The sequence below is a fragment of the Lygodium microphyllum genome, chromosome 5 (genome assembly GCF_053477565.2).
Source record: "Lygodium microphyllum isolate KBCC chromosome 5, Lygodium_microphyllum_v1.1.10, whole genome shotgun sequence".
In the NCBI taxonomy this organism is placed as follows: domain Eukaryota; kingdom Viridiplantae; phylum Streptophyta; class Polypodiopsida; order Schizaeales; family Lygodiaceae; genus Lygodium; species Lygodium microphyllum.
In genome coordinates this window covers 72789445-72815329 of record NC_141139.1, presented here as the reverse complement: position 1 = coordinate 72815329, position 25885 = coordinate 72789445, and the positions used below count along the sequence as shown (strand labels likewise).

General features: G+C 42.5%; 2 protein-coding genes across 2 annotated transcripts in view; both read right to left on the bottom strand.

The window, feature by feature from the left end:
- Positions 1 to 1725: 1725 nt before the first annotated feature.
- Positions 1726 to 25885, bottom strand: part of ECR1 (E1 C-terminal related 1) — a 42682-nt gene continuing 18522 nt past the window's right edge. Inside the window, exons 4-9 of the mRNA XM_087677965.1 lie at positions 3256 to 3488; positions 3101 to 3163; positions 2901 to 2957; positions 2694 to 2815; positions 2393 to 2510; positions 1726 to 2299 (exon numbers count right to left, since the gene is read on the bottom strand). Of these exons, the coding sequence (XP_087534091.1) occupies positions 2027 to 2299; positions 2393 to 2510; positions 2694 to 2815; positions 2901 to 2957; positions 3101 to 3163; positions 3256 to 3488 (866 nt within the window). The 3' untranslated portion in view covers positions 1726 to 2026. The remainder of the gene's footprint in view (positions 2300 to 2392; positions 2511 to 2693; positions 2816 to 2900; positions 2958 to 3100; positions 3164 to 3255; positions 3489 to 25885) is intronic.
- On the bottom strand, positions 6572 to 7383 carry LOC148035974 (uncharacterized). The gene is made up of 2 exons (XM_087678797.1): positions 7169 to 7383; positions 6572 to 7036 (listed from the first exon to the last, which is right to left on the bottom strand). Exons 1-2 carry the CDS (start codon positions 7346 to 7348, stop codon positions 6572 to 6574), a joined length of 645 nt encoding a protein of 214 aa, XP_087534923.1. The 5' UTR covers positions 7349 to 7383.

Genomic DNA, 25885 nt, shown 5'->3' with positions numbered 1-25885 from the left:
CCTATGGTGAACCATGTCCATAATACTAAGGTGGAAACTGAGTCAATTACCTTAATGTTGGTAGCCAAAATTTGATGAATCTTACACACAAAACAATGTGTACTTTATAGATAAGAGAATGCACTAGCCTCTGGTGGACCATATCCATAATAGTAAGGTGGAAACCAAGTTGATTACCTTAATGTTAGGAGCCTGACAGTTGATGAATCTTACACATGAATGTCCCAATTGCAATGAATTGTCTCATAGCACAAGTAGTTTCTCCAAAGAATATATCACATACCTTGTTATACATTAATTTTTCAAAGATTGTCCCATGAATCAATCATGCATCACGGCAAGCTACTAACAAACTACTAAGAACTCTAGATGCAGTTTAGATGGCATTGAAAACCAAACAAAAACACAAGGCTATCTCTTTTAAGCAAGTAGGAAGCAAACATGTGGAATCAGCACGTGCTAAGAGCTCAAAGAAAGGCAAGCCTTGAAGCTTGAGAGTAATGAATCTAGGTTACTATCCACAATGGCTAAGGTGTGAAACCACTATTGCAACTACAATTGAAAATGAAGACCTAGCCCTGCACTGGCCAACAACTTACCCAAGACTTCAAACATTTACTAGAACTACATAATGAAAATATTCATTAGAATTAGTAGGCAGCTTTCACACCTAGAAAAGCATTCCTATAGACAAAGGGCAACTAGATTCTAGGGCAAAAAGGTTAGTGAGCTATATTCTCCTTATCAATCACTAAAAGGCTCGTTTAGAATATCCTCCACCCTCACACAATGCAGCGTAGCTTGATATAGTGACAAGAATTTTAGAGAACAAGCAGAGTTGGAATTGCCAGACATGAGTGAAAGATTCAATACACAAGTGTACATGCAAGAAAGAAGAAACCAACAAGCTAGTGTACTGTGTTAAAGACTATTGTAATTGGAGCAACTGTAGGACAGCAAGAGAATTCTGGTACATTGCCAAGAGCACAACTTTGTCTTGGATAAGCCAAGCATTCTCTCACTTGGATAATTGCTCCAGAGTTCACCAGCAATAATCCTCTCGATTCGGAAACTGCACACGCTTCAAGTCTCAAAGCATCATATGTCACATGTCGAGCAGACATGTCTATTGCGACAAACGTTTTTCACTATTTTCACAATTGAAACCAAAACGATCTCCACACCTACCAATCAATTTCTCAGAGAGAGGGGAAAGCCCTCACACCGCTAATACTGATGACCGTCTTGTATTTCACTTTCATAGTGTTTTCCACACACATTTCTGTACAGTAAATGTCAGAAAGCATAACACCCAAACATAACACTCGTGTATGCTTCCACTGCTTAAAAGGCATAATGCTCAACACCACGGGTTTATCTACAAGCCCATTAGTGGATTTCACCAGCTCAGCCTGTATGGCGTGGTGTAAAAGTACTGCTTCGCCAAGACAGTCAGCAGATATACATCATGGCTCTCAGCCATATGTTTCCAGGGTGGTGCCCTACACTCTCTAGAGCTCCCTATCAACAAACACAACATATTTTTTTGAGTTGCTCCATATTAAACCCCAACTTGTGAACATTCACACAATCCTAATATTATTCAAGTTGCACTCCAAACTGATAGAAAGCATGTTAGCAAACAGATTACTTAGATGCTGACTATTTGTGATGCTTATACGTTTACAAGCATCTAAAGCGCCACAAAGATTGTTGGGGCAGGAGTTCAAAAACCATATCTTCTCAAATTCGCTGATTTTTAATGTGTAAGGGCAAATTTATATGTGCAAGTATCAAAAGTCGTGTCTTCCTCGGAGTGGAACTTTTGCACCCACTTGATTGGAAGAAAACTTGGTGGGGCAACATCAATTAGCTGTTGTCAGGTGGGTGCCAAGCAATTTATTTTGTGAACTCTGTTGTTACTAGTGGCCATGATATCTTGGTCCATAAATTAGTTTGGCACACCAATATGCATCACAGATTATAGCTTAACAAGAGTTTTCTTGGCTGAAATTGTGATTGCATATTAACCACCCCCGGCTGTATCCATATCCACACTCTCCTCAATTCCACGAAAGGAAGCGCGAATCCTCAATGCTCCAGTAAGCTTCTTGTCATTTACATTTAGAATACCACCAGATTTCCCCATAAGTTCAAACAACGGCTTGCTTAAATTTGGTCTCGTCATCTCTTCCAGGATAGGAGGAGCTTGCATGTAAAGGTTACTTTGTTGATACGATATGCTGGGTTTTGAGAGCTTCTCTTTAAATGCAGGGTCCTCCAAAAGCATGTCTATGAACTGCCAAGAAAGTGTGACAGATGATGGATCAATGAAAACATGGTCCACTTCAAAGCATATACTAATAATGGGCATGGGTACATAGGTGCAAACCTTTTGCAACTTGATAGAAGAATCCAGCTCCATAGGAATCCCAGGGCTGCATATGAGACAGCTAGAATCCTTTTCATGGCTTAGTGTGTGTGTATATACACTTTGTGTTCCCATATACCTGTGACCCAGATTTCATGGTTTTGTTACTCTGCCAAATATAGGCTTTTATTAACTAAACGTTTTGCTTTACCAGATATCCTCTACAGCAAATACTGGTCAGAAGATTGCAACATTGATCAGGTATCCACATGCACAAGCAGATAGTAAAGCAATGACTGACTTTTCTTTTTTGCAAACTTACATCATGTAATTATCCATGTTTCTGCAGCACATTGTTGCAATTTTGAAAGCCTCCAAGGCACAAGCAGCAGCTATTATAGCATTGGTGGATGCAATGGCAGGAATGATATTTTTTACAACTCCCTATCCCAACAAAAGAGACAGCTTTAATTTTATTGAGCAAAAAGACAACATGAACCATTCATGAATGCAAATCCTTCAAACAAACCTGAGTCAGAGAATATGTCACACCATTGATGTTGAACTGCTCAGCCCTTTTTTTGGCCTGTTAGAAAAGCCAAGCAGTGCTGAGTACAACTCTTAAGTGGCAATGAGGACCTGAAAACCAAGAAAAGTATTTTTTTCGATAATCTTTAAACAAGACTAATCATATCATTCTCCTATGGCACAAATAAAAACACAGCTTACTTGTTCGTACATCCATTTCATGTGCTCAGGATTGTCAGCATCAAAAGATTCACCTGGGCGATCCTGGTGATTAAAAAGTAAACAGCACTTCAAGCACTGGATAACTCTTCCAGTTCTAGTTGTAATATTTACTGTGAACATAACAGATTGTTAACCTGTCCCCATTGTATCAGGTGTACATACTCAATGCAGTGTGCAGGAGATCTAGGTGTCTCTGCCAGCGTGCATAGAGGGTAGGTTACTTGCGGTGGGAATAATCCAAGAGTACAGTGGAAGCATGGTGTCACTCCAGGTATAATCACCCTAGCATGCCCCTTAAAGCCTTCAGTACCTCCATCCACCATTGGTATGATGGTTGATATATCAGGTGATCCATCACTATAATATTCTGTTGTGACAATATAAACAAACCATGTCAATACTTGAAGGTTTTTTCCTTGTAGGTTGCTTGGAAAAGGGCAAAGGACCTTAAATACAGTTGACTTAATATCATGACACACAGGCAAAACGAATAAACTTAGTTGGGAAGCCTCACACTCCAATACAACACAATGCCGTTAAGCATCCAAGGGTAAATGACAGTTGTGTTCCCACATTTTGGAGGCACTTCTCAGCTCTCACATATATTCTATTTTGGAAAATTTGATGTACATGCTGCTGCCAGCTCCACTGTAATCGCTACTTCATATCTAAGTTCATATTTAAGGATGTGCAGTGATGGAAGGACTTGAAAAGAAAACAAATTAGAACTTTTAAGATGATGCAGCACCATTAGCTATTAAGCTGATTGTCTGTCATTTTATGTGCTTTAGACACTTTAGTGGAGGCCCTCCTCATTCTATTCTCATCTCCCTACTTCTATTTGGCGCCCACACTAATGCTCAGTGCTGTGTGTTGGGGCTGACCATTTGCAGCCTTGTATCTTTAATCAGTAAGTTTGTTCCGTCTTTCTCTTGCGTTTTTATTAGTCTCCTCCTCCTCCTCTATTCACTCCATGGTTGCTTTTCTTGCCATTGCGCGTCTCACTAGATCCCATAGGGACATTTTATTGGTATCAAAGCATCAACCTGCTATTTGGTGTAGAATATGATGACAAGCACAAAACCATTGTTCGCTCACGGGATCGAGTCCATTTAGCTCTATGATTAGGAGGTGAGTCTAATGTCCATTCCCTTAATGTTCTTTGCCATGGGTACAGCTTGTGTCATCTCTCATGTGCACGTTGGATCCTACAAGGACATTTAAGGTATCACAATGTCAACCTACTATGTAGCACGGATACAATCATATGCACAAAATCATTGTTTGCTCCCATGGGACCGTGAAGGTCCGCGCCTCAAAAGTATAGTTTTATCTCATATTTGGCGGTATGCGACACTACTAGCAATGGGCTAGCACAAGGGGCATGCATTGCAGTGGTGGGTATGACAACATATGTTTCTTGTCTAATACTCGTGTTTGCAATCGGTGCCGAGTGATATCTTTGTTTTGGTCTTTGTGTTAATGTTATTTATCTCCATATGTGAGCAAAAGTTTTATTAAACGGTGTGCAGTCTGAGAGAGTTTCTGTGTTTAATAAGCAAAACCCTAATTTGGGAGGATCCTTATACATCTATAAATAAGCACGCTACCCACCATTCAGCCTATCCTTGTTTTGCAAGTTACATCAGTCCTCACCCTCTCTATTGTTGTTGGCGCCTTGTTTCCAACCTACAAACCATTACCGTCTACTATCCAGCCATCATCAACTGCAGCCCCTCCACTTGGCACTTATCCACTGTTGTCGGTGACTACATTTACTGCCCCAAACAGCTACATTTACTACACCATGTGGCCATCAGCCTCATTGCCCACATCAGCCAGCTTGCATTTTGTGCAGTGAATGCTCGTACAGCATTCAACACACCTCCCTCACCTAGCACCATGCACTTCACAACCTTGATTATCAGTTTCTAGCCTTTGATAGGTAGTATACTGCTGTGTTTACCAGATTTCAGCCCTTGACTGCTGCATTTTGGCAGCCAGCCTATTGCCCCGCTCTTTCAGCTCTGACCGGTGGTTATAGAACTAGTGATCTGTCTCTAGTGTACATCACCCTCTAACTACATTGCTCTACCTTTGAGCATTCTGTACACTCTTTCTTGCATTTATGCCAATGATTCATTCGTTACACAGTTCTCTTTCTTCCTTTCTTTGTGTTTGTGTTTCTACATTTTGTGTTTACGGTTTTGCGTTATTGTTTAAGTTATTGTATTTTAGTCCTGTTCATACATTCTATGTTTTCTCAATGCAAACTCTAGCTTATCTTCACAACCATCTCAGCTTGTCGCAATCATGCTAGCAATACATTATCGTGGCACCTATCCACATACATCTGCCATCACGACCTGCTCAAAGAAAGGGACTTTCAGAAGACGCTCAATGATATTACAAGATTACAAGACCATTACAATTTGGAGAATACTTCAATCTCACAGAGAGACATTCTAATTCCAAAGGGGATGAATACCATGCTCAAGGGGGACATCCACATTCCAAAAGAGCCATTCTAGTCCTAGAGGTACCATCCAAAATGATACATTCACGTCTCAAAAGGGAATCTGTTAGTAGTCATGTGTATCATGTCAAATCGTCTCCTACCTATGAGCCTCACTCTAGATCAAACAAGGGCATTTGGAGCTCTAACATTGTGTTTGTTTGTCCTTTTATCAGTTGTAGATACTTAAGGTGGAGGTGATACCAATGCATTTTGTTTCTGCATGGTGGCCATTTTGCCATTTGGGCAGGCATACCTCAGCGCCTATAGTTTGGGCTTGGGCAGCTAATATACTAGTTGTGGCTTCAATTTGCCTATTTATAGGAAGCCTGCACCCTCACTCCACTCATCCACCATCCACAATTCATTCAGCCAGCCCTCCTCATTCTTTTGTTCCATCCCATGCCTTCATCTAGCACCCACACTAACACTCCAAGCTGCATATTGGGGCTGACTGTTGCAGCCTTGTATCATTCAGTCTTTGTCAGTTTATTCCTTCATTCTATTGCATTTCTTTCAGCCTCTTCCTCCTCTATTCACTGTCAAAAATGACATGTATGCTCTGTACCATATCAAAATAAGCAACAATACAGAGAGAGTAGGGTTTGCGGGGAGTAACACAAAGTGCATGGTTGTCAAGTACTAAAGGTACGATACGATAAAATACGGTACTAAATGGTACCTTATGATTTTATAAGGTATGGTACGATATTAGGACCCCCGAAAAAATATGAATTTTTAAATAACAAAAACCATAAATCATTAAATGATAGATCATAGAATACATGTTTAAAGTGGAAATAGCCATTTCATTGCAGAATAAGATGAATACATGAGGGTAACCATCGCAGTCGCATGGATGATGGGTTGCGCAAAACATGCAATACAACTATAGTCTAGTATATCTTATACAAAAAAGAGACAGACCTATGAATCTATGATGAGGCATCACTATCATCATCATCAGAACCATCTAAGTGCTCATCAAGAGAGTTTGAAGATGACTTCTCAGCATCAAATGATGAGATACACTCATACTCATCCTCACTGATGAGGTTACCATCATCATCAAATGATGGCTCCCTAGATGGCGGCTGTGTAGGCAAGGGGGGGATGTCATCATGAGGCACAGGATGTGAGCTACTAGAGCCCCGCCTTACATATGTCTGTAAGCCACTCGAACCACCCCTACTCGATAATGGAGGGTGTCGAATGACCATGCCTCTACTACCACCTACTTGAACTCCTCGCCCACGAGCACGCTGACTGCGAGTATCACGAGTATCTGCTACTATAAGCTCTCTATAGAGCTCTGCAAAAATCATCTCCTCCTCCTCATCCACCTCTTGAAATATACTTGGAAGAGTGTCGCCTGTCAACTTAAATGTATCAACATTCACCTACACAATGCAATGATGCACGTAAGATTGATCATTGTAAATGCTAGAGTCTAAATTTTAAAGTATAAACATCAAAGTTCAAAGTTTAAAACAACAAATTTTAAATGTTATGGTTAAGTGTTTAAACTTTACCTGCTTCGAACTACCCATGCTCATCATAGCCCTCATCATGTGTAAGTTAGTGCAGAAATAGACTAGCCGCTCTAATTGTCGTGTGCTAAGCCGATTGTGAATCTTTGTGTGAATGAGAGAATAGGCACTCCAGTTTCTCTCACATGCACCTAAAGAGCAATCTTGGGCAAGGACCCTCATAGCTAAGGGCTGAAGGGTCTCCAATGCATATCCAAAGTTTTGCCACCAAAATAAAGGCTTCACAAGTGAGACTCTCCTCCAACAAGCGGCAGAAGCAAAAGCCACATGCCCTCTCTGATCTACATAGCATCCTAGCTCCTCCAACACTACATTGTGGTCATCCACAGGAACCACACGAGTCAAATAAGCAAGCTGGTCCAAATGGAACTCTCTACTTATAGGCCAGATATACCAATGAGACAAAACTATGGATGGGCTTATGCATCCATGCCCATCTCTTCTCTTCTATCTCTAAAACATGTACACATCGTGTCTCTGCGATCACTGTAGAAGCACAAGCCTCCACCAATGTCTCTCTAAAGAAGTGAAAGAGAAGGCCCATGGTGGACCCCTCACAATCACTTATACGTAACACCCTATAAAAGGGAGTCACGACAATGACAACGGCACAGACTTTTTGCCAAAATTGTTCATTAAGGCACAAGCGCTGCATGGCTTTGGCCTTCTCTATCTCATGCTCATCCTATTCATTCCATGGAGTGGATACCACTATCTGGCGCAAGACGGACCGCATCTCATAAAGACGCTCCAGCAATAGCCACATGTAAGCAAAGCGAGTTAAAGAAGCTTCTTTAACTCTAGTGTGCTATGATCACGATACATCGCAAGCACCTTTACCTTTACCGTGAAGAATGTGACAATTAATGTAGCTTTGCGAACCATCCTCTTCATCCACTTGAGTTTCCCAATATCCTCAATGAGTAAGTCCAAACAATGACTTGCACATGGAGTCCACATAATCGTAGAAAACTCGACCTCAAGCAAACGGGCCGTGCGCCGACAATTTGATACATTGTCGATAGCAACTTGCACCATATTTGAGGGACCCACCTACAACCACAATTTACAAATTACAAGTATACTAACAATACTTGGAGGTTAGAGAGAGAAAGAGAGAGTTGAAACTTGAGCCTTTCAAGTTTCAACTTTCAACTTTCAACTTTCAAGATTCAAGAATGAAGAGAGATGGGGGTTGGGGTCCTTGCGGCCCGGGGAAAAAAGAGACAATCGAGATAGATACTAGAGAGAAATTAAAATAGGAAGATAGATAGTTATGCATAAATCAATTATCATAATAAAAGAAAGTTAAAGAAATTTAAAAGGCAATGTATACCTAAATGATAGCTTGTCGAATGTAGCGGTAGATGAATGTGCCTTCGTTTTCCTCCCCCTCTTGCCGGTGTCTACGGCCCATACAAAGTAAGTGCCAAGTGGACATGAGACGAGTATATTGATAATGCCATGTTTCTTACGATCACTCCATCCATCGGTGAGAATGGAGAAACCATATTTTATCCATGCGGCCCGAATAGGATCAAGGGCTCTGTCAATCCTTTCCTTCCCTTCATCAATCTTTTTCGTCCTCATGTCATTGTATGTAACACCCCACATTGGCAATGGCTTCTACCATCTTCTTTCATTGCTCTTACTTTAGGACATTGAATGCAAGATTGCGCTCAATCGCCGTGCGTATAATTTCAATGTCTGCAAGTCATTGCCTTTCTCTAAGAAAGGCAACCAATCCACGCACATGGCCGAGAGCTTGAGAGAGAGAGGATTGTCTCTCCGGTACCGCATGAGCCTCCACTCTTTGTCTTTTACCAGAGCCGAATACGAATGTGAAGCCCCCACCACCAATGGTAGAGGCCTCTCCCGCATCGGTTGAAGATACGCCCACATTTGATGCTTCTTCATTAGTAGACATAGAAGTTGGTGCCGATAAGCCACTTCCTCCTCCTCTTGTGGACCCCCCTCTCATCTTGGCAAGAATCTCCTCCGCGATGTTTTGAGGGATCTCCTTGCATGGAGCAACTTGTCCCCCCCCCCCCGTCTTGGAAAGATGTTGGAGAAGCCAAGTTGCACCACTTGTATAGCGCTTCCCATAATACTTGCATGTCCAATGGTGGGAGTTCGACTTCTTTGTGTCCCTCTCCACATGGCTCGCATGCAAATTGAGGGCCTTGTGCTTCTCATGAGTCATGGTGCTGATAACGGATAAAGAGGCCCGAGGGGGGGGAGAGAGAGAGAGAGAGATGCTTGAATCTCAACTCTTAAACTTAAGTCTTAAAAGTTGAAAGGGAGGGAGACTCAAGAGGCCCGAGGGTTGGGGTAAAGTTGAAAGAGCAAGAGTGAGAGAGAGGGGATGGGAGATGAGAATGACAAATGCTTTGATAGGGTGCAGGATAGAGGGAATGAGAGATGAGATGGCACAGGAAATGTGACACGCGAGACCCAAGAAGCACAGGCGAGGTGGCCCAAATAGGCCCAAAATATCATACGAATCCGTACGGATCATACGGTACGAACAGTATCGTATGTTGTACGGAGGCAACTATGACAGAGCTGTGTACAGCAAACACTAAGAGAGAAGAGAAACTCAGAAACACAAGAAAAACACGGTGATGATGCACTGTATCATGTTATCAGAAGAGAAGCCGATACAACAGAGAAGAAGCTCAAAAGATAACAGCATTGTCCTATCTACATCAGGCGGCACCACCTATGGGAATCTGCACAATGAAGGGAGTGAAACCCAATCCTCCAAGCAGTGGGCTATCAAAGTAATCACTCGAGGGTGAAGGACAGCTATCGAGGGAGCAAACTACAGTCCTCTAATGCCAAAGAGTGACTTGGGCAATAAAACGCAAATCCTAGAATATCGAAGCTGTCAAACACAAGGAGAGCAACCCAGAGGCTAACACCTAGTGGATAATGATGATGCCAGATAATAGAGGATGAGCTCGGCTGCAAAAATGCAGGTGAAGGTGGAGCCTAATGGAAAAGGACGCCAAGTAGATGATGGTGATGCTAGGTGGAAGATGCTCCAAATGCAAGGCCTAATACTGGCGCGGTGCCTAAAGCAAAAGAGGAATGGTGAGGGTAGCCACGAGCCACGAACCGCAATGTCCTCCTAAAGGTGTGTGAGGGCAATTGAAGGGGCTAGTGAGAAAAGGGAAGTGGTGGTGAAGGAAGAGGGGTGAAGAATGATTGAAGAGTGGTGAGAGTGGTAGAATTCAAAAATAAATGAAGTGACTCCCTATTTATAGGCATAAGTTGTGTCTAGAGTGGCGCATCACTATGTGGGCACCCACTGAAAAAGTAGCCAAAATGTGGACACCAACCCTTTTTGGGGCTATCAGTGCAAAACCCTAAATGAAGTGTGTGAACTAAAGAAGTGGTTTCTCAACCCCCCTCTCAAGCCCAAAAAGGGATGAAGAAAGAGGAGCGAAGAGAAATACGATGAAGAAGAAGAGGATCCCGAAGATCCAAGATTTCCACCTGAAAGGTAACCTGTAGTAAGGAACAGTAGACAGGATGAACTGGAAAACCTAACTCCACCTCAAGAGAGAAGCCACTAGCTCCATAACTCCATGCTGGAAGGAATTTAAAGGCCTTGTCACCAAGTCATGGCTAAACCTCCAAGGCCCCAATCTAGGCAAAATCTCTGAAGGCCCTAGATATCAATAGGAGAAATGACTATTTGAAGACAGCCATCCCAAAAAAGTAAATGATGGATGACGAACTTCATGATGAGTAGGTGTCCCCCCTGAGGGTGGAGATACAAGGGGCCCCTCTAAAGAGGAACAAGTAGAAGCCCCCTCTAAGGGCAAAGTGAGTATAACCCCCTCTCAATCCCCCTCTATGAGAGAGAGGGAATCTAAAAACTCATGGATCATGGACTTTGAATCTTCTAATGATGAAGGAAGTCCCGCCGATCGTGTGAAAGAAGATATCTGGGACATCGAAGATATCGAAGAGCTCCCAAAGGTGGCCTCTCGAATTTGAGTAGTTGGGGAGGGGGAGGGGAAGGGAGACTCAAGTTGAGCCAAGGGTGGGCAACAGTCATTGTCCCTCAGTGGAGCATACTACAGAGCTTAAGTAAAAGAGGGTGTCCAACAATCAGAATCTCTCAAAGGAGAGGACTATCGAGGGGACAGTATCCAACAATCACCGTCTCTCAAGGGAGCAGACTGTAGAACCATGGGTTGTCGAGGTGGCATTCCTAAAACCCTAGAAGAAGTAGAAGCAACCTTTGTAGCGCATTGCAATGCTTACAAGGAGGCCGTGGTACCAATCAATCCTCCTGTGGCTCGAACGGGCTTGGTGCACATCGAATGCGTCTTATTGCCTTGAGAATAAAAATTTGAAAGCCTATGCAAAATAAACTCTATGGTCCAAAAGGGAGAGATGGCACAACAAGTGTCGAGGGGTAGACACATATACTCCGGCAGGGAAGGGAGCAAAGATCCATGTGGGCAAGCATCGGTGGGAATTACGAAGATGCCAAAAGTGGAGCACCCAGTGATCTATCCATCTACTTGTGGAGAAGTCATAGCATTAGAGCGTCGACTTGTAAAAGGGTAGGTGGTGGGTGGGTGGGAGAGAAAGAAAAGGGTATCTCTATCTCCTGGTGATGCACCGAAAATAAAGGGGGAAATCAATAGATCATGCCGAACTCGCAACTTGTCTTTGCATTCTCTGATGAACAAGGTCTTTAGCTCTTTGAGCTCCTACATTCTGAATACTATGTCAAGAATAACAAGTATACTCTCATACCATGTCAAAATAAGCGACAGTGCAGAGAGAGTAGGATTTGTGGGAGTAACACAATGTGTACGGCAAACACTGAGAGAGAAGAGAAACTCAAAAACACAAGAACATAGTGATAATGCATTGAATCGTACTATGAGAAGAAAAGCCGATACAACAAAGCCGAAGCTCAGAAGATAACTGAATTGTCTTGTCTGAATTAGGCAGCAACACCTGTGGGAATTTGCACAACGAAGGGAGTGAAACGCAATGCTCCAAGCCATGGGCTATCGAAGTAATCACTAGAAGGCGAAGGACAGCTGCCGAGGGAGTAAACTGCAGTCCTCTAATGCCGTCGAAGATGTGGAAGATGATCACCAGTTATCGAGTAAGTGAACCACATTCCTCTAATTTGGTAGCAAAACACAAATCCCAAAATGTCGAAGTTGTCAAACACAGGGAGAGCACCCAGATGCTGACGCCAGGTGGATAATGACAACGCTAAATGATGGAGGATGAGCCGGGCTGAAAAAACGAAAGTGAGGATGGAGACTAATGGAAAAGAGTATTGACGCCAAGCAAATGACGGTGACGCCAGGTGAAAGATGCTCCAAATACAAGGCCTGATGCTGGAACAGGGTACCTGAAGCAAAAGAGGAATGGTGAAGGCAGCCATGAGCCACCAACTGCAATGTCATTCTAAATGGGTGAGAAGGCAATGGAAGGGGCTGGTGAGAGAAGGGAAGTGGTGGTGGAGGAAGAGGAGTGAAGAATGATTGAAGAGTGGTGAGAGTGGTAGAAGTGAAGAATGAATGAAATGACTCCCTATTTATAGGCATAAGTTGTCTAGGGTGACACATCACTATGGGCACCCACTGAAAAAGTCGCAAAAATGTGGACACGAGTCCTTTTTGGGGCCGTCAGTGTGGAACCCTAAATGAAGTGTGTGAACTAAAGAAGTGGTTTCTCAACATTCACTCCATGCTTACTTTCCTTTCATTGTGCACTCACATGGTATCATTCACTTTGGTGGGAGTTAGAGTCAATTGAAGAGGAGCATCTGTCCATGCATCAGACAACTGGGCATCACCAACAGTGCTGCAAATCTGTGTTTTTCATTGTCTGTTTGTGTGCAAGGCAGTCTACAGCTAGCAAAGATGTGGTTGTTTTCACAACCACCTGCAGCATTTTTGTGTTTTTTGCAGGTTTCTTGAAGGATACACATGGCACACTAGTATTGTTGGGGGGATTGTGTCAATTGAGTTCGTGAGGACCATCAAAGTGGTGATCAAGACTAAGAAGACTAGCACTCACATAGTTGTGACCATGAGGACCGTTGTGAAGACCACCAGGATCAACACAACGATCATGACACAGATTGAAAGACAAACTGTGACCAGCGGATTCTTTCATAACCACCATCATATCATTCTCTCCCTTCTACAACTTCCATATCTACTAGTCCACAATTGGCCATTATGGCAACCCATGCCCCCCCCCCCCCCCAACAGATACATGTCCTGCCCTCTTCCCACTTTTGAAAAGTTGGATGAGACAAACCACTCTCTATGGTCGTGCAAAGTCAGCAACCTTATGGGATTAGCTCAATGGCAAAGCCCACTCTTTTATCTTTTTGAGTTGTACAAACTCTGTGCTTGTGCATATAAGACATATCCACACCACAACAAAAGCCTAGACCAAATTGGCATCTCTTTACCAAGTTCGAACATTCGAGCATCACATAACTTTAGTTGAAGCTTGATATCTCTTAGTCACAAATTCCCCTATGATGAAGGACCACATCAACAAGATGGAGCAAATTCGGGATCAGCTTGCATCCCTCACTAAGATCATGGCCCCAAAAGACCTTGCTTTAACTTCTGTCACATCTTCCATCATCACAGTATGATGTATTCTACACCAATCTTCTCATCTCTCGTACAAGGAATGCTATCACTTGGGAGGAGCTGATCCCAATGGTGCTTGAGAAAAATGCACATCATAAGAAGACAGATTCTTGTGGAACCATGTAAAGAAATACTCAAGCAAAGAATATAAACACAAAAGTGTACGACAAAACTCAATGATAAACAGTAGAACTCAAAGGTGAGGAGTAACTCAAAGCAAATGAGAATGAATGTTGAAAACACACTAAGAAATCCTCAGTAAATACAATGACCCAAAACCTCCATGTCAGAGTGGACCAGGCAGAGATGAACCAAAGAGTGTGTTGTACTCTAAACAAATCCTGAATCACAACAAGAAGTCTTTATGTACAATAAGCTCCTAATCAGAGTGTAGAATCTATTCAAAATAGGCTAATGAATGGCAATGGCAGCAAGCCTGTCTACACAGACAAAGAGACGTCGGCGGACAGCTGCCCAAAAGCACAAGGTAGGCTGAAAACGCGGCTCCTAGCGGGAAGGTGACAATTGCAAATGAGTGGCAAAGTGCTTTACACAACAGCTAGGAGCAGCCAACACAACCCAAGCAAGTGTTAGAGATTAGTCATTCCCTGGACTATCATTTCTTAGGTTACCATTGGTGCGGTCAATTCTCTTGGAGGTACTCTCAAAGGGCATTATTCAGTATTCCTATCAGTCAATGGGCATTTTCAGCATGCACAATGTACAAGTAGTTTTATCAACCAAGCAATGATGCCACGTGGCAGCTCGAGGATTAGTCACTAATTATTTTGTTCATTTGTGGTATAGTCAACAGCTTTTTGATCAGGTCAGTCAATTTTTCCGACTGCCTACATTATTTTATTGCATTGTTTCCTCCTATTTAGGCCTAGGTGGCAGCCTGCCCTCCTCACTTGCTTTTTAGGTGTTGGTGGGAGAGATACGGCTCGAGAAGATACATCAACTGCCCTTGTATATCTGTCCTCTTCATTTCAGTATTCATTGATTGTAGATTCCTGTGTTCTTCTCTCTCTTTTCTCTCTCCCTTTCTTTCATGTTCATTCTCTTTCAGTCTTGTCCATACGCTTCCACATTCATTGCACTTTGACATGGTATGAGGGCAGCGTGGAAGGGCTGATTGATTGTGGGCAGACCTCATTGGGAGGATTCTTCGTGACAAAAGTTTGAGTTTTCAGCCTCTGAAGGCTGCGGTGAACAGGTTATGCATGAAGGAGGAAAGTTGCTGTTTTTTGCAGGTTCTTGCTGTTCGTGAAGGAGGAAAGGCTGCATTTTCAGCCTTTTGCTATAGATTTAGAGTTTTCATCGCCTCCAATGGGTGAAACTCTTTGAGGACGAGCAAAGGAAGCCCTAACAAGCACTAGCACCGAGCACGGAGTTAGAGGGGGCTGCCCCTGTTTTTGTGCACATCATTCTATTTACAATGTCGACTAAAATTGACATGGAGTTTCAAGCTATTATGGACTGTAAGGTCCCCCTATTGCCGGTTCCTCTTTCAAATCAAAAGCTCAATGGGGAGAATTACCACATATGGCACATAATGATGCTTGCCATCTTGGATTCTTATGATTTGGCAGAGCTCGTGACCAAGGCTATAGACTGTTCTACAACTCGTGATGCCTCCAAGCTTTCTTCAGATGAGAAAGCCAAGTTGATGAAGGTATAGGCACATTGGGACAAATTGAAAGCCCGCATCCGTTCTTTCCACTTTCTCTCTTGCACTCCAGCAATCATTGCTCACATCGAGCACTTGACCGTGGCTCAAGAGTCAAGACATATGGTTGGAGCTTGATCAGACGTACAATCAAATGACCATGATGAAGCGGGTGCTTCTAGAGGTTTAAATGAGGACTTTTGAGTCCTAACAAGTCTTCTTCAATACGAAAGCATGTCAATAAAGCTTCAGTAATTACAGATGCGTGTCCAGAACACAAGAAAGATGACTACCTTGGAGGACATGGCAATAACTCTTCTTTCTCAGTCACCGCCCCGATTCAGTGCATTTTACTCTGCCTTGATTGCTTCGAGGCAGTCAGAGACTCTTCATTGGGAAAAGTTGGTTCCTACGGTTTTGAACCAGGAGGAGCAATTGAAAGGAAAAAATGCTTCCGAATCAAAGGCATTGACTAGTCAATCCTCTCAAAAGAAAGGGAAGGATCAAAAGGAGGACAAATCCAAGAAGGACAAAGAAATGGATTCCATTTGTTACATCTGTGGCAAGACAAATCATTGGAAGAAGGATTGCCCTGAAAAGAAGAAGAAGGACAAGGAGGAGGAAGAGAAGTCTTCAAAGCATAGAAACAGGGAATGGCCGTTCCGGCCTGTAGGAACGGCCTAACGCGTTCCGAACCCTCCAAGGAGGTGAAACGGCCAGGGAACATTCCTTGTCGTTCCCTACCGTTCCCTGTCATTCCTTGCCGTTCCCCCTGCCATTCCATGTTTGGAACGGCCGTTCCAAGCCTGTTGACCGAAAATTGACGTTTTTTCCGGTTTTTTCTTTTTGCTTGGGTCACACTCCTACCACATGTTCACCCATCTCCATTGCTTAATGTGCACACACTAATCCCTCTCTCTCTCTCTCTCTCTCTCTCTCTCTCTCTCTCTCTCTCTCTCTCTCTCTCTCTCTCTCGGGTTGAAGATTCAAAGTGTCAAGACAACCCACAAGCTAATTAGGAGTCCATGCAAAGTTCAAATTTAATGCATTATCAACTCTTGCAAATCACAATCAAATTTCAGTCTATCCTCAATTCCAAGGTATTCATCCATTTATATTGTCTAATTTCAAAGGAAATTAGAATAATTGGGGCAATTCAAGGCAATTTGGAGCTATGGGGGTAATCAAGTCAATTTTAGGACATTTGGGTCAATTTCAAGCATTGAGGGATATTGGAGCAATTACATTCTTTGAAGCAATTTGGGTCATGCAGGGCATAATTGGGGCGCTTAAGACATGTGCCGTTCCCCCCGTTCCTGTTCCCCGACCTTAGACGTTACCCCGGTTCCAGGGGGTCTTGTTCCCGTTCCCATTCCCTGTTCCAGTTAACTATGCTTCAAAGAATTCGAGAGCAATGGCTGCTAGCTCATCAACTACCTTCCTCCACTTGGAGGTGATTGAGGCATTGACCCCTACGGCTGCTGATGCTGCTTTGATGGCCCCACACTCTCATGAGTGGATTGTTGACAACGGTGCCTCTCGACACATGACTCCTTCTGCAAGAATTGTTGCCCATTTGCAACATTCGCATGGACAGATTCTCATCGGCGATAGCTCTTCTAACCCTATTCAAGGGAGAGGTAATATGCAGCTTATTCCAAATGGACAAGGTGGTGCCCATACTTCAGAGGTGCTTTATGTGCCAGGCCTGGGTTACCATTTTCTTTCGGTACATAAGATTTGTGCCCTCAACCTCTTGGTTGAGTTTGACAAGGATTCCTTTCGAATTCTTGATCATGAATCAAGATAGGTACTTACTTCCACTTATGAGGAGAATGGAGTCTACAAGCTAAGGTCTTCTTCTGCCTTGACCTCTCTTCTTCTTACCTCTCAGACACAGTCCGAGCTTTGGCATGCTCGATTTGCCACCTAAATTATGATTACCTTCGGAAGGCTTCTAGAGGACAGCTTATTCAAGGTATACTAGACATTGTGGTGAGCCAGCGGCCGTGTGTATCTTGCATTCGTGGAAAACGGCATCCTTCTGCCATTTCCAACATGGCTTCAAGGCGATCTTCAATACCCTTAGAGCTTGTTTCTACACTGTTGGAGATCATGGATCTAGAGCATGGCAGCTATGGAGATTGGAAGATGAAAACTATGTTCATGTTGTCATAAACAAAGAGAAATCGACTGTTACACAAGTGAATTAGGTTCCAAGATAGATTAGCTTTGACTCATAAAGACAATCTTGTGTAATGAACTGTGACACTGACAAGATACTAAGTGAAAGTACAAAGCATCATAATATTGTATTCGTTCCATAGTCAAGTACAATGCTTTATAGAAGTTGGGTTGTTCCATTCTCCTCACTGTGCATATGGGATTCAGGACATCTCTTCCTGGAGCATACATCATTTGTTATTTCTCAACACCCCCTCAAATGATGAGTCCCTACACTTGCTGGCTTTTGCTTCCCCTACATGATAACATGGCCCGAAAGACTAGCTCATAAGCAACCTAGTCAAGTTAAAGCTTGAGACTTTACATCTTTAGCAAGGGTTTTTACAAAGCAAATACACTAAGGGGAACATAGAGATCCACTATGGAAACAAATTCCTTGGAACAATTTGTCAAAGTTGTTGATGGTAGCGGAAGCATCTTTTTCTTCTTCTTCATTCATGATTTGGTTTTGGTGGTGGTCATTCTGTATCTGTTGTGCTCTTTTCTTGTGAAAACATTCACTCGCTATATGGCCAATCTTGCCACAATAATGACATGTCATCCAACTTTTGTTGTCGGTGTTGAATCCTCGACCACTTCCGTTGGGTCCAGTAACTTCTTTGGTGTATAAGAGATGTTCCCCAGATGATGGGATACCATCTTTTGCATTATTGTTCTTTTGCTTGTCCTCTTCATCAAGAAGAGAGTGCTCGATATCTTTAAGTGAGAGACTAGGAACATTACTTAGTCTTGAAACAAGGTTCTCATATGGTTCGTGATTAACACTGGCAAGTAGCACTGATATTGCCTCATCCTCATTAATGTTCTTTTTAAGAGTCGCTATCTCAATTTTAAGGCTCTTGAACTTATTGATGTGTACAGTCATAGATGAACTATTTTTTACATCCAACTTATAAAACTGCATAAGTAATTTTAACCTTCGAGTTCTTTGCTTATGTACCAAAGATCTTGTTAAGTTCTTCCCATGCCTTCTTTGCATCCCTGATACCAGAGATGTGGTGTAATACATCATCTGATAGACCCCAAGCAATAATACCTAGAGCTTGTTGTTCATCTTCTTCCATGCCTTTGTTTTTGACTGGTCTTCTGCAGCATCATCCTCTTTAGCATTGTCATCTATATCATCTTCCTCAAAGAGATCCAGAGGTCTTTCCTCATGAGATAGTACATGGTTTTCTCCTTCCAAGCGTGAAAGCCTTCACCATTAAAATTTGCTATTTGCTCTAGTTCAGTCATCTTAGAAGGAGATCTTACCACGAGGACACTCGAGTAGTGTCTGTCCTTTTTACAATGAGATTGAGACTTACAAGGAATTGGATCAATGTGACTTTAAATCATTGCACAAACTAAGGATAATCTTCGAAACAAGAATCAGAAGGCGAGTTGCTTTTGAGTAAGTTGAAATTCAAGTGCCAAGAAACACTATTTGAGTATCAATAGATACTATATTTTGAATGAAGACCTTGATGTTAAACTTGATGTTGATGCTTAGGTTTCTCAAACCTTCATCTTGTTGAAGTCTTTGTTGGAGACTGAGTTTAGACTCAGATCAAGGTGGCAGACACTGGAATGAGGAGTTTTATGAGTTCTTAGTGTAAATGAGCTATGGTGGAATTAGGGTTACACAGACAGACGACTGACTTTTCGATTGGTGCAGCTCATATCACGAATCCTCTAATGAGGAAGAAGCTTATGACCCAAGCTTACAAAGCCCTAAGGTCTTGGTAAGCATCGTGTTGCGTGGAAAGAGTACAAGCATACGAACGATCAACAGGCGCATTTCAGGGCAGCACAGTGAATTTAATTAATGTCAAAATACTAAGTGAAAGTACAAACCATCATAATATTGTATTCATTCCATAGTCAAGTACAATGCTTTATAGAAGTTGGGTTGTTCCATTCTCCTCACTGTGCATATGGGATTCAAGACATTTCTTCTTGGAGCATACATCATTTGTTATTTCTCAACATACACATCTATGTGGACCTAAGGGGAGCCTGTATTTCATGCTAATTGTGAATGATTTTAGCAAGATGACATGGGCTTATTTTTTGTAGCTGAAGTCAGAGGACTTTCTTCCACTTCAAGGATTGGTTACTCTGAGAGGAGAATCGATCAAGCTGGAAACTGAAGACATTACGATCGGATAAAGGAGAAGAATTTGTTTCTAATGAACTTGCTAGATTTTTGCAGATCGTGGTATCCACCAAGAGTTTGCAAACACAAACACGTCTCAAGAAAATGACATATTGAAACGGACGAACCGAAATGTGAGGAGCACCCCGTGCTTGGAGATCCAAGAGATAGTTGGGTGCCAGTGAATGTACCTTTGGAGCCCGCGCCTTGTGGAAGATGCTTCCTCTTCGGATGAGAATATTACAATCTTGTCCATACACTTCCGCATTCGCTGCACTTTGACACTAAGTGCAATCAAGGGGTATAATGATGGCATCAAGTGTTGTATGGCCAGCTATTGGATGCTTCAGATAGGCAATAGACAAGTCAAGTGCAGCAAATGCAAGCTAAGACAGATGACTAATCAAGTCCCCTAGCTATAAGAGGGGCTAGGTACACCACGAACTAAGATATCTACCAGGGAGGAATGTGAACAGAAACGGAATAGGATGCTAGTTGATGGAGTTTGTAAATCTGCAAAATAGGATCGGTTGAATGGCTAGGTAGTCTCTCTACTTATAGATGTAGAAGTTTGGGTGTTGCTTATGGGACACGAAAACTTTGTAGCATTTTGAGTTTCAATGTTATTTAAAATGAACTAATACATGTTTAAACTATAATGCACCTTTCTAACTTACCATCCCCTCTCAAGCCCAAAATTGGAATCCATGAGGACTGCAAGCATAGCTCACCCCAAAAGATCCAAAGGCATCCCATCCCAAAGCAACCAAAGTATCAATTCAAGAGTGCATGATGGCTGCCCAAGAACCTACCAAGACTACAAAGGCGATGGTTATCCTATCTCAAAAACCCAAAGGGCCATCATAGAAAGGGCAAGGTATCAGACAAAGGGTGCTTGTCAACTGCCCAATGGCCTACCAAGACCTACAAAGGCAATGAAACCGCTTTGAACTATCTTTTACTTTTTCTTCTTTTTTTTCTTTTTTAGTATGAATATGTGTGGCACAACTATCCACAATCCAAACACTTGTATGGACATAATGTCACATAGGGTGGACCTTTGTGGTAGCCTCATTTGTGGACAACTCGTAGAAGCTATCAACCTCTTATATCTCTTCAAAGAAGAAGTGGGCCTGAGGACTAAATTCCATCAAAGGTCTAGCAAACAAGTCTAACATCCCTTCAAGAGTCAAGAAAGGTTCAAACTCTAATGGCTAACCAATGGCGAACTGACTGTGAGATCTCTAATGTTCCTCCTTTTGAGGATTGCCACCACCTGACCTTCACTATGGGGGTGCAAGTCTAAGTGGAGGATTATTGGGTTGTATGCATTTTGCCTTTGAGTGATACTCGTCATCAAAATGATCAACATTTTGATAGTGTTGGCAATATTTGTTTTTTTTTTATACATTCTACAAACCCAATTTGAGTTGTTACTAGGTTTTCCCTTGTGCCTTACTAGATTTCTAATCTTGATTTTGATCCTTCCTGCCCTCCCCTTTCTTCTTCTTCTAAGAACTAGAAACAAGGGCCTCCTCTGAAGGTGTGAGAGAGACAATCTTATGAAATTGGTCAAACTGCCGTATGCATCACACTAGCCAACACTCGAAACTCATAGAAAGCGGGCATAGCAGGATGTGAGATCACTTGTTATACAACAAGTCCTATCCCTGTTGGAAATAAAGGCCCTCGTGCCTTTAAATGTGCTCAGGTGTGAACACACCCTTAGCACTTGTACTTACACATACATATCTATCTAAAAACCTAAAGGTACTGACTCGTCATTGTATCTACAAACATGCTCACTCTCTACTCTGCTCTATCTCACTCTCTCTGTCTCTCCCTGCGCATAAAGACTGACAATCTCGATCTTCGTGCCTAACCCGTTACTACAATCTGCAATTAGAGTAGCAAGGAGTGCACCTTCTCGAGACGAAGCAGACGGCAAGTGTTGCAAGAGTCTTAGGTGGACTCGATGAGCAGAAGTCCACAATCGACACGTACAAAGAGCAGTTGGGTGAAAGAGTAGCAGGTGTCTCCTAGCGTGCGAACAGAACTGATGGGTCAACATCAGTCACATGGGACTAATGCGGCGGTCAGGCAACTGTCGGCAGGTCGCAGCCCCCAGGTGGGACGTTCCACAAACAGTCTGGTAAGCAAGCCTGACGGGCTGCAGACGACCAGGAGACAACCACGGGAATGCAGGCGACGAGGCAACGACCACGCCATAGCAAGCAGCCGACGGACAGGTCCAGTGGATAGTGCGTGCAACAGCAGTTGTCAGGACACGTGATGAGACAGTCGAACAGGGTCAACGAACCCCATCACATCTTTCAAACCAAAAAAGAGAGGGGAGATATTCTGTTTCTTCAAAATCTCCTTCAATTTGCCTTCTCTCCTCGGGGTGTTCGCGCGCACAAGCACAGTGTACAAATCTATGCAGATTTAGGTCCAAAAACTTGGGGCTTTTCCTGAATTTGGGGATCTTAACGCAGAATTGGACAATTTGACTTAGAAATTGCAAAGTCGGTGCACATTTGCTTGGGAATTTTGGGGTTTTTCACATTTTAGTGAAATTCTTTCAATTTCACTAAAATTAGTGCACACAAGACTTGCAAATTTTGGGGATTTGTCCAGATTTGGTGCGAGCAAGATGCAACAGTGATATCTATCTCAAAAATTGCAGGAATTTGTGACATTTTGTCCCCAACATTTGGGGCTTTTCATATACATGCACAAATTGGGCTGAAATTTACCCAATTTCTCGACATTTATGCACATTGAACCCCGTGCAATTTGGGGATTTTGCAGTTTGGGCAAAATCTGTGCAACATTTGGTCAGTTTATGTACATGAAGGTTGAATTCCACGCAATTTGGACATCAAAATTTGGTAAATTTTGAGGGTTTTGCTGAAATTGCTCTATTTTGGCAAAATTGGCCTGTTCTATGCATGACAGAGAAAATGCAAATGTGTGATTGATGCTTTGAGTGCAAAAATTTTGGAACTTTTGACCGTTCGAGTCAAATTTTATGCCCGTGGGTACATGGACAACAAAAATTGCAGCTAAAATTTGGGATTTCTCATGTAATGTGATGCATATGCCCTTGGAACAGCTATAATCAGTTGTGGAATGCTATAGCACATGGTTTGGTGCTTCTGAAAATTTATTTACAGAACGAAAATCTGTTCTTCTACGTGGTCATTTATTGCCGGTTGGTACTTATTTTTACCTTGGTCACTTGGGTGACAGTTTGGGACTGCATTTGTTGGTTTTTTTTGTCACATCTGGGCTGAAAATCATGGCTGGCAACAATGACAACAGTAATCTGATGCACATAAAAAAGCTTGAAGGAGCACATAACTTTGCAGTTTGGCAAAAGCAGTGCTACAATATCCTGTTGCAAAAGAAGCAAGCAAAGCCGATCAAAACCAAAGGGGCCAAGCCCGCAGACATGGAACAGGACGATTGGGATGAGTTAAATGAGCTTGCACACTCAACCATCGAGCTATCGATTTCTGATGCCTTGCTTAGGGTCCTCCTTCTTAGGATATAGAGAAAGGCTCCATCACTAACACATAGAATTACTAGGTGAAGCCTCATGGATTGTGGTGAGTCTAGAGATGATAAGTGATAGGATCCACTTAACAAATTATCTTGAGTGGCCCAAGTCTAGTACAACTCATTTTCTGGGCAAGAGGAGAAGAGCATTGATCTTGATTTTGATCATGCATCTTCTAGGAAGGGTGAAAATATCATAGATCTTGTTGTAAGAAAAAAAAATTGAATGACTCAAGGTTGGATAATCCACATTTTGAGAAGGGTGAAAGGAACGAAAATCTGGTAAGAAATGCCAAACTTGATCTCTAATGTCATAAGTTGGGTGGTGCATCAATTGTGATTAACATTACCTTTTGTTTAACATTGAAGGTTTGGATTCTGCATATGCTATATGAACTAGATTGGAAGAACTGTATGCACAAAAAAGTTCTACAAGCAAAGTGTATTCGCTGAAAAAGCTTATGGATTTGTGTATAAAAGAGGGTATAGCAATGTCTACTCACTTGACTGAGTTCAACTCCATTTTCAGCAAGTTGGTCGCCTTGAAGTTCATGATTGATGAGGAATTTAAGGCTACTTTCTTGCTTTGCACTCTACCAACAAGTTGGGATACATTCAGGACTACTATGAGCAATTCTAATGTGATCCTTTTGTATGCTGATGTAGAGAGTGCTCTACTCATGGAAGAAATGAATCAGCAGAACAATGCATCAAGTAAGTCCTCCACTGCTTTGCATACTAGGGGCAGATCATAGCAGAAAGGTAAATATGATAGCAAGGGACGCAGTAAATCACGTGGCAAAGATGTTGAATGCCATCATTGTGGTAAGAAGGGTCACTTTAAACGTGACTGCTACAAATGGAAGAAAGAGAAAGGAAAGGGAAAGAAGGCAGATGATAGCAAGGAAGAGAAGAAGGACAAACAGCCTAAGAAAAGCAGTGTAAAAATTGAAGAGGTAAATGTAGTCACTCATGACAGTGATAGTGGGAGTGACGTACTCTTTGTCTCTTCACACTTTGGTGCACATGCTTTACTTGCAGATACAGATGATGACATGCATACCTCGATTCTCAATTCAGGTGCTTCCTTTCATGTCACCCCTCACCGTGAGTGGTTCTCTGCCTAAACAAGGGGTCGACATGGTGTTGTCCATCTTGGGGACAACTATGCATGTGAGATTACAGATATTGGCATGTGCACTTACAGTTTCAGCATGGCTCTATCTTTACACTTCAACATGTATGGCATGTACCTCAGCTCAAGAAGAGCTTAATTAGCACAAGGCAGCTAGATGATGATGGTTTTCATACCACCTTTGGTGATGGAAAATGGAAGATCTGTAAGGGATCTAGAGTGATTGCCAAAGGTTGCAAGAGTGATACATTGTATCCACTTCATGTATCTAGTGTGTGTGACCATGTTGTTGCCGTGACCGAGCGGCCAAGCGTTTCTTTGTGGCATGGCCAGTTGGGACACATGAGTCAAACAAAAATGAAAGTGCTTTCTCATTTGGGTTACTTGCCTTATCTTCGTTATGCTGATTTTGAGCATTGTGATCATTATATTTATGGCAAACATGCATAGACGTCACATAAAAAGTCTCTTTCTTTGAAATCTTCTCCTCTAGAGTTAGTACATTCGGATGTATGTCAAATGCTAGGATTATCTTTAGGGGGAAATAAATATTTTGTCGCCTTTGTCGATGATGCTATATGGAAGGTACGTGTTTACTCTATTCGTAGCAAGGATGAAGTGCTTGACAAGTTTAAAATTTTCTTGGCATTGACTGAAAACCAAACAAATAAGACACTTAAGTGTCTTTGCTTTGACAATGGTGGGGGAATATGTGTCCAAGGCCTTTCAGGCATTTTGTGACAGCAAAGGGATAAAGCGAGAGCTCACTGCCCCTCATAATCCACCCCAAAATGGAGTTGTAGAGCGTATGAATCGGACCATACAAGATAAGGTCCGTACGATGCTATCTCATGCTGCATTACCCCATGGTTTTTGGGCAGAGGCTGTTAAGACAACCGTTCACTTAATTAATCAGTCACCAAACAGATCTTGGGGGGGCGGGGGGGGGGGGGGGCGCATTTCCCTAAGAAGCATGGTCGGGCAAGCCACCTTCATATGCTCACCTGAAAGTGTTTGGCTGCAAGGCTTTTGTACACATTCGTAAAGAAAAACGCAGCAAACTTGAGCCAAAGTCCTGTAAATGTATTTTCCTAGGATATGGTGACGAGGGTGAAATGGAGTATAAATTGTGGGATCCCGAGAAAAGGAAAATAACACGTAGCAATGACGTTATCTTCCGGGAAGATCGCATGCACAAACAACCTGAAAAGACTGAGGAGGTCTGTAGGGTTGTATTTCGAGAAGAAATACCTTTTGGACAGCAAAATGTGCTTGTTGTACAGTAGCAAATACC